This window comes from Nanorana parkeri, unplaced genomic scaffold, assembly GCF_000935625.1.
Source record: "Nanorana parkeri isolate BGI_ZX_2015 unplaced genomic scaffold, ASM93562v1 scaffold161, whole genome shotgun sequence".
In the NCBI taxonomy this organism is placed as follows: domain Eukaryota; kingdom Metazoa; phylum Chordata; class Amphibia; order Anura; family Dicroglossidae; genus Nanorana; species Nanorana parkeri.
In genome coordinates this window covers 345,314-359,473 of record NW_017306429.1, presented here as the reverse complement: position 1 = coordinate 359,473, position 14,160 = coordinate 345,314, and the positions used below count along the sequence as shown (strand labels likewise).

The 14,160-nt window shown below is 39.7% G+C and overlaps 1 protein-coding gene across 1 annotated transcript in view; it reads right to left on the bottom strand.

Annotated features, from left to right (window-relative positions):
• ARHGEF38 (Rho guanine nucleotide exchange factor 38) overlaps positions 1 to 14,160 on the bottom strand; it is a 72,620-nt gene that overhangs the window by 8,595 nt on the left and 49,865 nt on the right. The window contains exons 6-10 of the mRNA XM_018554473.1: positions 11,367 to 11,566; positions 9,197 to 9,327; positions 8,339 to 8,443; positions 6,506 to 6,610; positions 3,385 to 3,705 (exon numbers count right to left, since the gene is read on the bottom strand). Of these exons, the coding sequence (XP_018409975.1) occupies positions 3,385 to 3,705; positions 6,506 to 6,610; positions 8,339 to 8,443; positions 9,197 to 9,327; positions 11,367 to 11,566 (862 nt within the window). The remainder of the gene's footprint in view (positions 1 to 3,384; positions 3,706 to 6,505; positions 6,611 to 8,338; positions 8,444 to 9,196; positions 9,328 to 11,366; positions 11,567 to 14,160) is intronic.

Genomic DNA, 14,160 nt, shown 5'->3' with positions numbered 1-14,160 from the left:
GGGTGCCTTGAGATTTTTTGCACTTTTAAAGGGTGCTGCGACTGAAAAAAGTTGAGAAACACTGATGTATAACACAGGGTTTCATCTCAATGAAATGAGACTATGACAATGGTTATGAATGACCGGTATAAAACCTCCACCTCACACAGCTTTTTACTATAACAGCTCATTTATTACAGTTCATTTCATCTGGCCTAAGGCTGGCATTCTGCAACTGCTCAGCGAAGGGAGATGCCAAGGGATGTTTAATCCTTGCAACCCTTTAACCTTATAATCTCAAAGAAAACCCCTGCTAGCACTGACCTATAACGGTCTATGCCCTCTTTCTTGTAATGCTTTGGGCCTCTGCTCTGCTTGCATGTAGGAAAAAGGAGCTTTAGACTCTATTTTACATTACCACTAATGCAGAATTTTGACTGTAATGTGAATGGCATGTTATATGTTCCACAAACATAGATTCCGAAGAAATATTCCTTGAAGAGCCTCCAGCCTGTCTCCTGAAACTGATTTTTTTTTTCCTGGGATGATGATCTGCTATGAATAAATGTCAGGTAAAGTAAAAGGATTCACGCTACGCAGGCAGAAGATATATGAGCAAGGTGATTGGCTGTGGCTGTGTGGATACCAAGCTATTTGGAATTCAGCTCAGCTCTATGGGGATTGAGCAGGATATAAACCGGAAGCTGATAAGCTTGAGGCAACACAGATAAGCTGCTTCTTTTTGTGGCTTATCGGTATACTAAGACCCATGTGACTGCTGATACTTCTTGCATCCTATTGTTTAACTCCCTTGCTAATACAAAGCCTCAGAAGGCATTGTTGTGCTAATTATCATTCAATGTCCAGGTTCACCGGGAGACAGGGAGTTAATCCGGGACTAGAGCCAAACAGATGTGAACATACAGAAAGGTGCGTGAGATTGAGAGGAGAAAGGCATGCTGGCTTACGATATTGGCTCTATTATCTCCAGAAACTGTATTTATCCAGACGGATTTAATGTGAAAATCACCAATGCCAGCATGCATGAAATCCATTATGTTTTATATTTATAGATGGGTGCAGAACAAACCTTACCTGTTAAATGGACACTATCATAAAATAATATCTTATATATAAGGTTTACAGTGTTATTGAAAAAAAGCAAATAAATAAATACTGTACATATGTGTTTTATACAATTTGAGATTTTGAAACGCGACAAGGATTCCATATTTTTTTGCTTGCAAGATATTTTTCTTGGTAATATTTTATATACAGGTTTGAATCCACTAGAGGGCACACTTATCTCTTTGTTAGAATTTGCAGTGCAACCCTCCTCCCCCCATTACAGAATGAAAGCTGTTTGAGGTTCCTGAAAATGACAAACAATCTGAGAAATGTGTGGACTTCTAGATTGTGTTTTAATCGTGAACTGAAAATGTCTTGCAAAGAGACACTCCTCCAGCTTTTACTAAAACTCAGCTTTTCAACTGTTTTAATCCCATAGATTTCCAGGATAAGGCTAGCCATACACAGTTAGGCCCCTTTCACACGGGTGGTGCGATAAGATCCACCCGGGATCTGATTGGAAGCCAAATGTAACTCTATGGAAGCCAGATGTAAATGGACATGCTTTCTTTTTCATCCAATTACATCCAACTTTGTCTAGGTCCAGGAAAATAACACAAAACAGAGTTCTGTTTTAGTGGACTTGATCATAACGTATTAGTGGTGATGTGATGTAAACAGACGCATATCCATCCGTTCCTTGGACCTAACATGGGTCCATACAGTTGCAGGGATCCCAAACTAAAAAAAAGTCATTTCAGGGAGGTGCCCTCTGCCCCCCCCCCTCCATCCAGGGGGTAGGGGGGGAGAGCACCACCCTGAAATGATGGCAGATAGCAAAGAGGCTAACACTTCCAATGCTATCTGTTGGGTGTTTTTTTCAGTATTCTGACAGCTGCTGCCATCAGAATAATAATAATAAAAGAAAAACAGCATAGGAATGAATAGCTAGATTGCTATCGGCTATTTCAATTTGCAATAGCCAATAGCAAGCTGCCTATTGCACCCGCCCTCTCCTGCTGTCAATCAGCAGTGAGAGGACCTGATGGAGAACTTCAGAGTAAAAATATCAGAGTTTAAAAAAAGCAATCTAGCTATTAATTTCTATGCTGTCCTTTTTTTTTTTAATCTGATGGCGGTGGCTCCGATATCAGAGTAAAAAAAAACACAAAACAACAGATCACAGGGAAAGGTTTACTCCGCTAGATCGGGCAGAATAAACCTTTCCGGAAGAAAATGTTTCTCTCCCGGGTGGCCGGGAACCGCTATCTAATAGCGGGAGACTCCCGGTACGTCCGGGAGAGTTGGGATGTCTGTAGTTGGACCTACATGGGTCCGTGACATCTATTCCTTTCTGTTCTGATTAGCAGATCCCCTGCTGATCAGAACGGACAGTGCCCGTGTGAAAGTCGCCTTTGACTTCTCTCATTCTGCATGCGGGGTGAAGAAGAGAAAATCAAGAGATTCACCATCCACTTTTTTCATTGGAAAACCTATTCCTCACTATTTTCCAAGATTCCACTATAATTCCAATAGATTCCACTATAATTTCAATAGATTCCACTATAATTTCAATAGATGCTGTGCCCTAAGTCCTTGTAAAGGCAGACAGTTCTGACCTCTGGAACGTGCCCCTCAGATATCCAGTCTAAAAAGATGTATTAAGTCAAACTGCCGCTCTGATAAAGCAAACAGAGGTGATGGCTGAGTAGGCAGGTCATAGTTTGGAGGGCAGTGGTGGGCAGCAAGGAGGACTGAACATTCCATGCAACATTTGGATCACGGCTGACTATTGATCTAAATTGCTTCTTATTGGGAGCATGGTTTTATTTTGGGAGGAATGTGACTCTAACAACATGGATGTAGGATGCTATTTTACATCCAGTGCCGGTGTGATCCTAGGCTAAGGGATTTTGTATTAGACATGTGCACCAGCAAAAAAATTTGTTTAGTTTAGTTTCGTTTTAATTCGGATTCAGCTTTATTTTGTTTTTCGGAATTCGGGTCGGAAAGTCAATTCGTTTCGGAATTCGGATTCGGACGAAATTCGTTAGCAGAAATCCGTACGAAAATTTGTTTAGTTTTCGTTTCGTTCGTTGCAGCAAAGTGACTTTTAAGAGGGGAAAAAAGTTTTTTCGTTCTCAAATGTCAATTTGCTGCACCGACATTTCATCCAAAAAACAAAAGTTCGTCCAAAAAAAACGAATCGGAAATTCGGATTTGTTTGCAAGAAATGACGATTTGAATGTGGATTTTGATTGGATGCTCTAAGTTACAGTATATCATTGCTATTTGCACTGCCTTATTTGATAAGTGCTTATTTTTAATATCACTTACCGTAAATGTGCCAGCAGCATGTGAGCAAGACTCTCTGGCAGCAGACATGATTTCTTTCACCAGGGCTATGAAGAAGTAGAAGCAGTTGAAAAGGATGCTGCGTGCAGCCTTGTTAAACACTTGCAGCTCCTCCAGTAGCTGTGCATTGAGGGCCTCATAGTTCTTCCTTGCCTGGTCCAACTGAGAGTCAGCTGGCTTTTGTAGGCAACTGTGATAGTCCAGAAGTTTATCATAACGTTTCTGAATCAGCTTCTGAGGTGTGGAAAACATGGACTGCAGTACGCTCAGTGGTGTACACACTAGGCGATCCAATTTGCAGACCTGGGAACCAAATAAAATGATCATTTTGCAGCAGGCACGTACAGTCTGGTTACTGATGGGACTGTCAATACTCTACATAGACCAGTTATAGTAGGAGATATATTACACTGTAGTGACTGCAGATCATACTCTTTTAATTGGAACTCTAACACTTTGTAATGCTCAATGCTCAATAATAAATTCTTGCATGTCCATCTGTCCACACCACTAAACTCTGGTGCTAAAAGAGGAAAAAAAATGCTCCATTTTCTCTTCCATAATAAACAGCATGGATGGGGAAATCCCTTCGCCAATCAGCTGCAGTCACTGTTCGGGTATTCTGATAGCGGCACACCTATTGCTTTCAAAAGACCCGCACAGTGGCTGCAGATGATGGACTACAGTCATTGTTCTGCCAGCTCCTTTGACAAAACTCGATTAACAAAATTGATTCTTGATGAATGGAGGGGTGATGACAAGGCCACACGCTGGTTACATTTCAGCCATGTCAGCAGGGCTTAGTTGAAAATGGAGCAGTGTATGTCCAGCTTAAGCTTGCTGAGAGATCTTCAGCATCCAGCACACATAAGGAAGTGTCTGATGCCTGGTCCCTTTCTGTGCACTGTGGTTCCTTCTGTCACCCCCTTCCTCTGTACTGTGTCCTGTAGTGGTGTAGAGGCCAATAGATGGAGCTACAGAGCACAGTGGAGGATGGTGCCATCAGACACTCCCAGAAGTGTCAAATGTAGAAGATCTTTCAGAAAACTTAGCTTTTCTACGCAGTGAAATTTAGTAAAAACAACAATAGTCAATTTAAGATGAAAAAGTACAACAAGGTGGTAAATGAATGCATTCATACTGCAGATTTTTATCACCACTGAGGGCTTGTTCACACCAAGCGCGTTCCAGGAGCAGAGCAGATACAGACTGGATCAAAACTTCGTCCAATGTGTTCCAATGGTATTTTAGGGCTCTAGTTCACACCGCAGCGTTCAGTTCCAGAGCATGTAAAAAAACTGCAGCAAGCCCTATTGTACCTGCTCTGGAACGCATTTTTTTAAACCAAAAACGGCCCTGAACGAATCAAAAACGCGGCATAACTCACTGCACTGCGTGTGCAGAAACTCATGCGGATCTGGTCTGCATTTGGTGTGAACAAGCCCTGAATGCTCAATAGTTTTGTTTTTTAGATGAAACCTATCATATGAAAAATATACAGGCTGCCATTGTTGACTTCTCTTCCTAAAAACGCGAGGTGCTGACCTTCTGTCTTTCTAATCCCCTGGCAAATCACCCAAATCCTGGACCCAAAACATGTATAGAGATAATGAATATTATTAAGCTCTTTTACTTCTTGCTTGTTCTAGCTCAGTAAGTCACAGGTACTGAAGCCACGCACAGCCAGGTAACTAACATTTTCAAAGTGAGGTCATCACTGGCAGCCCCTATATTTCTCTGATGACAGGTACAATTTAATCTTATACATTCAGTACACTGCTCCTTTTGACTCCCTGAGTGAACATAAATTCATCCCCAAACACATTTGTAAAAGTACCATTATTGCTCTTGCTTGGTTACACAGCAATCAAAGCCACATCTAAGCAGTCACTTGCACCTGTCATATGTCTCCATTCAAGCTGACATGATTAGAGCTTTGCACTGGGAAGCCAATTCGCGGCATAGTTGCCTTATCCTATGCATATGAAAACATGCCTGAAGAATATGGGATAGAGGTTTGTTCGGCTCTAATCTCATAGTAAAATGTTCATTAAACTATAGAAATGCATGCATATCTGACTGAGGATAGGTCAGTCTTGATCACCTACATTTTGAATTTCAGGCTGATGTTCTTTTGGAATATTGTGTATAATCATTAAATATCCAGAAATCAATCCTTTAATTAATCTAGCTTTATGATTTACAAGCCTTATGTTTAAGAAAAAAGGAATTTGGAAGGTTTTCTTTATTTAAATCCTAACATTAATTCATTTATTAAGGCCTAACTTCAGCCATGTCTTGACGTTTTGGAGAGAGCGAGGTAGAGTTAACATTTCTGTCAGGTGTTTATCCCTGTCTATAACCCCATGAGGGAGATTTCTCCTCACTTCCCGTGCCTAGGACAGCAAAAACAACCTACAATCCATTAAAAATTCAGTCCTCAGCTAGACCTCAAATAGGTTTTGTCCTTGCCCTCAGGCTTTGATTGGGTAATGAAGGAGAAGCAACAGACTGATGCGCTCATCTCTCTGTGAGTCTGTTCTCTGCTAATGTCAGCATGTTCCTTGTGAGCACATAAGCACTGCAGTATACACTTGTGCTGCTTCTTCCTTTCCTACTTTAATCTTTGCTGTCCAAGATGTTGCAAGAGACTGATATCAAGTCATATTCATGTACTTACACTAGATACTTGGATAGATATATACCTAGATATAACTCAAACCTTCATGAATCAGTGTTTTAAAAAAAAATGTACATAGAGTTCAGCTTTACACATATATTAACTCCTACAAATAATTCGACCTTAACCCTTGTGCACACAGAAAAGAAAAATGATGTATGTGCTCCAATTTCCTCCACTGTTACTGAACAGAATGGCTAAGTATGTTCAAGAACATGGCAAAGTATTGACTGAAATGAATGTAGACTTCACTTCCTGTACCCGTTTCACTCTGAGGACCCATTTATATATATATTGCTCCAGAGAAATGCATAGAATGTGCCAAAAAAGACATTTTGATGCTGCTACTGCATCTATCACCTATGTAAAAACACTTTTTCTCTCACAAGTTTATATTAGACTCACCAGCTGCTCATACCGTACTCCCAGACTGCTTTGCAAGTTTAGGTCTTGATGCTTTTCCTGGGATTCATCATGCAGTATGTCCTGTAATTCCACAACGTTAAGGCCAGCCAAAGGCATCGCATCCTACAAGAAATTATATTTATAAAGTTACTCCCTTCTTACCAAAGCACAGCTGGTATGTAATTGGAGGCAGATCTAGGTGGTGCCGGACTGTTATTTTTGCTTATCTACTCAGCCCCAAATTCCATAGGGGTCTCGCGGCTCAGCCGAGCCGAGGCATATGCCTTCGGCTCGACTGAGCCGCTCAGCTAAGTTCAGGAGCTGTATGGGCTATTGTGAATAGCCCGTAGAACAGCCCTTCGGCTCTACTGAACCGAAGGGGTCCTGGGGCCGAAGCTACGGCTAGATACTTCGGCTGCTTCGTGAATAGACCCCTATGATAGTGTTCTAGTATGCAAATTTCAACTAGCTTCTGTGGTTGAGATTATTGAAATATAGCATTCCAGGGGTGCTTATTAGGCTGCTTTCAGGTTTGCTTTAAAGGTCAAAAAATATTATTTGTTTTTTGGTTGAACTTGACAGTAGCAGAGAGTTGTATGGTGCTAGCCATCAACAAAAGTATTAGGATGATACAATTTATTTGCTAACAAAATAGATTGCAGCACAAGCTTTGGAGGCATGCTGGTCTCTTCTTCAGGCGATCCTAAAGACTGCCTGAAAAAGAAGGCAGTGTGCCTTGAAAGCTTGCACTACAAGCTACTTGGCCAATAAATGGTATCAACCTAAATCCAAACATCTACTTTTGAACTCTTGCAGTTCATTGTTGAAGATTGTTTTATCTCATAATCAGGCATATTCAGTAAGTAAAATCACAATAACAGGATGTGAAATTAACTCTCATATGCCAAGCAATCAGGTTCCACTTTACTGTAGTCAGATTTCTGCACTCTGTGTCCTCTGCACAGCATTACCCGCCTCCTCTGCTACTAATACTCACCTTCCCCACGATCCTCCAATGCCTTGTTTACCAGCTGTAGCTACAAGTAGAAAGCCGGTGTAAGCTCCCTGTCTGTGTCAGAGCTCATATACAGTGCTATTACAGGATTGCCCTTTTTGAAAGTTTACACAGAACTGTTACATCCCCACATGTCAGTTCTTAGGCTTGGCAATGGGCCACTTTGGCGCCATGCACAGCATAGCGGGAATAAGGGCAAGGAGATAAAGTAACATGCTACCTTATCCCAGTAAGTACCTGGTATTTCCAAGGGCTCTGATTGGGAAAAGGAGCAGGTAGGGTGGGGAAGACAAGTGTTAGTAACAGTGGAGGTGGGTTATAAATAGAACCTGTTACTTTGCCCTTTAGTATATCTAAACCCAAGAAAATGGTGTGAATGGGCCCTATGTATTTCTAACAAGCCCATTGTATTATCTAAAATACAATGTTTACTTTTATCACAATTGGCTTTGTTGTTTCAGCATTTGCATGTTTGACTTGGCATTTTGGGAGCTAGTTTGAGTTTGTTCCTGTTGTTTGCAAAACTTTTGGCACCATTTATAATTGTACTTGAACTGTAAGAACTACATGGAATGCAGAAAATGATTGTAAAGCTATACCCATAGACAAAATTATTTTGTAAAAATGTCTACTTTGTGTATGTATTTAATAAATGCATCTGTAGTCTATACTTTTTTTTCCATACGCTCTTTTTTATTTTATTCATAAATAAATACCTCTGATAACTGTAAATTGGAAATGTATATTTCAGTAAGCTCATATAACAGTATAAAAAGACCATAGACGAAAGTAAAAGATTTAATGTAGAGAAAAATAGTCCTTACATAAGAACTCACCTGCATGTGTTGTAGGGTGCATGAAATGTTCTTCACACACAATCTAACAGTCTTCTCCAAATTTCTGAATATTTTTTCTTCCTTGTTAAATATTTGGTCCTTCACCTACAATTTATTCCAAAACACAACAATGTTAATTAAGCCATCATTTGCAACATGTTTTGAACACGATTGCAGTATAGTGACTGGCATCCTACACATGGGGTATAGTCATGAACTCATTTCTCTGAAGCAAGGCCACTGGATTTTACTGGTACTTTTGGGTTTGTAGATGTCTTAGTTTTAAAAGTGCAGCCCTGTTTCAGGTGAGATTTTTGGCTCAGGTGGTAGTCTCTAGGGATGGCGTAAGATGTATTATCCTCTAAAATGCCTCTTGCTATTATAGCACTTGAGAAAACTGTACAGGAATAAACTGCCTATAGCAGTAGAAATGGCTAGACTTGGGCTTATCACTCAGTTAAAAGGGCGAACTTATCTGGTGCCTTCGACGATACAATGGCATGGAACTCTCCTGGCTATAGCCCAGGACTTTACCAGTTATACTAAAAATGTCACTACTCTAAAAAAGCAGTATGACGCAACATTACCACAATGGCACTCTAAATTTGCCCTACTGGGTTGGTTTCCGATTGAAGCTGATCACATTTGTACTGGTCACATCATTCATCTCAGATCTTAATATGTAAGAAGCACATGGGCATGTGGAAGTCTTGCATACTTCTACTATTCATAGTAAAAAAAAGTAGACAGCACAGTATGCAGGACAGTGTAAAATAAATAAATGTAAATGTCATCTTTTGCAGTCAATTGGTTCAGTTTGTGTCAAACGTTAAACACAGAATACACAGCTCAGCTTACCTGTTCCCCTCCAGTCAGTATCTTCAAGTGGCTGGTCACTCTCTTAGATTTCTTGGTAATTGAGTGAATACTGAGCTTGGAAAGTTTGTCTTTCAGTGATTCCTCTTCATCTACCCTCCTGTACTTCAACACTAGAAGTATATTAAATATGAAATAGCATCAAATATTACCAGACTGATGTTAAAGGGCAAACCCTTTCTGTAATGTTATATTGATATCCCTGTCAAAAATATGACCTAGGAATCACAGATGATGGTTAATCAACTTGTAATCAAAGGCCGTGAACTGAAGAACTAGTTTGAGGCTGCAAAATTTGGAAGTTAGCCAGAACCAGGAATTAAAGAAATATCTTTTGTGAAAATATAATATGTGTCCTAGCTCTAGAGACTTAACAGGGTTATGAAAGAACAGTTCTTGAAAAATATTACAAAACAGCGTTTTACTTAAGGAGTAGAGAATGTTCACTAAATTTTCACTTTATAAAGAATACCCAATCACATGCATGGACAATTAGGATTTTTGCTTGCACATGATTGGAATATTTAAAGCCAGCTGAAGTTCGCCTCATTAATTGAACTAAGAGAAAATTCCCTTGCAAAGTGGACATTAACATAAACAGCCTATACTCCTTTAGTGAATCAAGCCCATAGTCTCATGAAGTTAATTTACTGAAACTGCAGAACTAGACAGCTACTCACTGAAACCAATCAAGCTTCCTCTAGTCACTCTGTCAGAAAATAGAAAGAAAAAATCTGACTGATGGTGAAAGGCAATGCGACAATTTCTATTCTTCCAGTTTTTATATAAAAGAGCCTCATTGACCTTTTCATCTATAGAGAGCCATTTGTCAAATATAGGCCACAGAGCTTGTAACAACTCCTATGCCATGGGATGGATGGGACCTGAGGGTCTAACCTAAAAACGTGTATTGCATTTCTGAGGCATAAAGCTGTGGTATGTAAAATTAAACAATGGGTATGATAGTGCATGACATATGCTGGGTACAGCACTGGCTGATGGAAGTCTCTGAGTGTCAGCATTGTCTATTTGGAACCCAAACAAAGCTTACTCATGATAACTGTGAGATACCTCCTATTATGATAGCAAGAAAGAAAAATATGGGCATGTGCATGTGGGCGATGGCATGCGTCATACCTATTCACATGGGCATGTGGGACAGCTTTGGTTTAAGTGATTTTGGTATTTCAATAAAGCATTTTGTAAAAGGTTTTGTATGCAGGCTCCTTATGCATTTTTTAAATATATATTTGTTATAGCCTTTTCTTACAGGACAAAGCAGCCACATATAGAGGGAATACTGTGTTTAGATATTTTTAGTTTACTATTATTGGATGCATGAGGAAACTTCCTGGTGTGCCTTCCAATACAAGATTTCTGGATATGGGGGTACTCTAATCCACCTCCAGTTCAGGGGAAAGTGAAAAGTTTTCCAACAGCAATTTCATAACAAGAACCAAATTATTAACAAAAGACTGGCGGTATCTAAAAAGCTTGCATACACTTTGACACACTAAAATCCACTCAGTGCTGAATTTTCAGGTTTTATTTTGAAACTTTTTACAGTATGTGTCATTTCTTTGAGTGTAATCTCTCTTTGACAGTGATGCCATTGGTTACTACTGAACTGGTAAAACACAATTCTGCAAATAGGTGCTCTTTATTAAGAATTAACATTAGGCCTCTGCACCTAAAAAAAATCAGGTTCTGTGCTTTGTCCCTACATCCCTCCTTTGCAACATGTCATTTTCTCTGACACTAGTTCATCAACACAGATGGTTAACATATACCTGTGCCCGACCGGAAATGCTCAAATGTTGCAGGTTGCAATGAAGGTCTATCTATAGATGTCTACTTACTTTCTTCTACAACTGACCTGGAATAATTTGCATACATGATATTTCCCCAGTTTATAGTTTATCAATGCCAACCATTAAAAAAAGCATACTAGATACTTCATAAACATATAGATGCAAAGGTAATAGTCCTACAAGTTCCCTATTCCACTGTCTGCCCTTTGTTTTAAATATAGAGAATACATGAATAAGATATACAGGCTATAGCTGTATTACAACAATTCAGTTAAATGTATTTTGTCTAATGAGACTGTATAAGAACACATTATTTATGCCAGTGTGGGTTGTTACTGTACCTAAGTCTTTCCTCCTCTTCAGCTCGTTTATGTTGCTATTAACATCTTTAATAGCTGTAAATGCATCCTTTAGTGTCTTGAAGTCTGGATGACACTGGGGAGTGGAGTTCAGCAGCTCACATAGCAACAAGGGATATTTCATCACTCGCTGGATAGGTTTAATCATCAGGGAACCCATGTCCAGTAGATTCGGTTTACCCCTAATTGGTCACAATGAAGATATGTATTACACATACTGCACAGGGCTTGGCTTAAAATGTTAGACAACCAACAGATAAATATGTTTGTTTTTTTTAATTTTTTTTAGTACCTTTGCATCGCCATACATCTGTTCATGTTAAAGAAGAAAAAAGCCTACAAAATAGACTTTTCAATAGTTTCTCATGGCAGAACTGCATATATATCTAAGAATTAAAAGAAAAGTAAAGCCAAACTGTTGTCTTTACTTCTTTTAGGTCAGAGGAGTATATTTACTAATGTACTCTTGTGATCCAAAGTCAGCAGATAGTGGGCCAGTGGCTGAGAAAGATCCAGACCCCGACTGCCTGATTGACATCTGGCTTTGCCTCTCCTGAGCCAGAGCCAGCTGTGCCCGACCCCTCCCCTGGCTGTCCCTCCAATGAGTGCTAGAGAAACAGGGGGCGGGGGGAATCTCTGTGGGGATCAGCGACTGACAGTCACTGCTCTCTTTTGGGAGAAGACCATGAGCTGAACAATCAGCGGTTACATGATCGGTCAGCTTTTGGTATAGAGCTGCCGTGTGAAAGCTGCAGTGTCCCATGCTGTCTCTAAGCAGCGGGGAGAGTATTTTTTATCCTCAGGAAGCCCAAACTTTTGCATTGACTTATATCTATCCATGTGTCTGTCTATTTGTTCATCCATCAATGTTGTCTCACATTGCCTTAGTCAAACAAAGCACTTACAGAAGTAATTAGCAGATGTGCAAATATTTACAACATATGTAAATATTTTAGCATAATTAAATAAATGTAAACCGGATTAGACAGAAATGTTCATGCAGTCTCCATGTGATTTGTGCACACTTACTGTACACAAACTTGCAAGTACACAGAGTTTTTAATTTACATCCATCGTAAAGGCAAAGATTTTCTTCTAAGTTTTGGATAGAATGGAGTAGAACCCTTTCACATGGGCATTCCGATCAGGTCCGTCTTTCAGTTTATCATGCAGTTGTGATTGGAAGCACAATGTAAGTCTATGGGCAGCTGGATCTAAAAGGACATGCATCCTTTTACATTTGATTACCCCCGACTCTGGCCAGGTCTGGACAACTAAACGGAACGGAGTTCCGGTTTCGTGGACCTATTCAAGGTGGATTGAGGGTAATCTAATGTAAATGGGTACATGTCTGCTTACATCCAACTCTCCATAGACCAACATGTGTCAGGTCATTTCAGTTTTTTCCTCCATTTTCCATGGAAGAAAAAACTGGACCATTGTGACATGTGTTCCAAACTGCTCCAATCAGCAGGGGATATGTGCGCAGATTCCCTGCTGATCAGAACTGAAGGCAGCTATGTGAAAACAGCCTTAGAATGCTACCTTAGAAAGCTTTTCATTCACTTCCTGTAACAGTGGTACCTTCTGAAAATGCAAGGTTTTTAGTTTTTATCCTGACCCACTGTATTCAGTACTTTCTAAGATACTGAACTGAAACAAGTATGCAGACCGTGAAGGTCAGAGAACTCCTTCTCTGTATTAAAATTAAAGTACTAAGACGTGAGGATCAGAATGACAGCCAGGCTTCTGGCATTTTTACAAGGAGGGGTCAGCAATGGCAAATGCAAGTTTTGTTCCATGGCAGGTTTACAGGTGTGTCTTTCTCTGAATAATTTGGAAGCATTTGTCTGCATAATTTTCCAGGTTATCATATCGGTTACTGCCACTTGGTGTCTCCAGATGCTGTCTGTTCAGTAAATGTAAGCTGTGTGCGCTGGATGAACTTACAAAGGGTAAGCAAACAATAATATTGCTTTCAAACATGGCAAACATGAACAGCAAAACACCTTTAACTTACCTGGAGATAAATAAATGAATGTAAACCAACCCAAAGCAGTAACCTACCCTACCAGTCATAGGAAAATAGCAAAGAAATCACGTCAAGTTAAATTCCCATTTCAGCTCTAGTCACTTCAAGTGCAAGCCCTGAGCAAATATTTAGACTTTAGAAATAAATTTAGCACTGGATGTTTTCATTTTGGTTTTATCACTTATATCCATCAATGTAAACCATGATGTCCCTTATTTATTTGAATGGGAATATTAGTATCAGCCAGCACTAATATGATGGGGTCTGCATCCACGTAAACTCTAGAATGTACACTGTGTTGAGAGATTTCCATTTATTTCACACGTTGGCATTTTGTAGTTCTAAGCTACAAAACCCTCAGCAAAAGGAATCCCATTGTTTTCTAGGGCCCCTGTTCAAATCCGAGCGTTCTGTTGCATTTAGCAAATTGTCTGTAACTTGAATGGCTAGCTGAGCCCTTCCCACTCAATACAAAACTAAAATAAAACATTTTTTTTGCTGGCCATACACTTTAAAAGATCCGCCTCTGTAAGTGATCATTTTAGTTTTTAGTAGATGCTGGAAAGTTGAATCACACTAGACTTCCATTTCCAAAGCTGAAAAGATGCCAAATTATGAGGTGGTCTCATTCTAATTCATAGATTTTTCTTTTGTTCAAAGCTTTATTGTATTACCTGTAAAGCTGGCAATCCACGGTTCAAATTACTGTCAATACCAAGCAGCTCAACAAAAGTCAATTTCAAA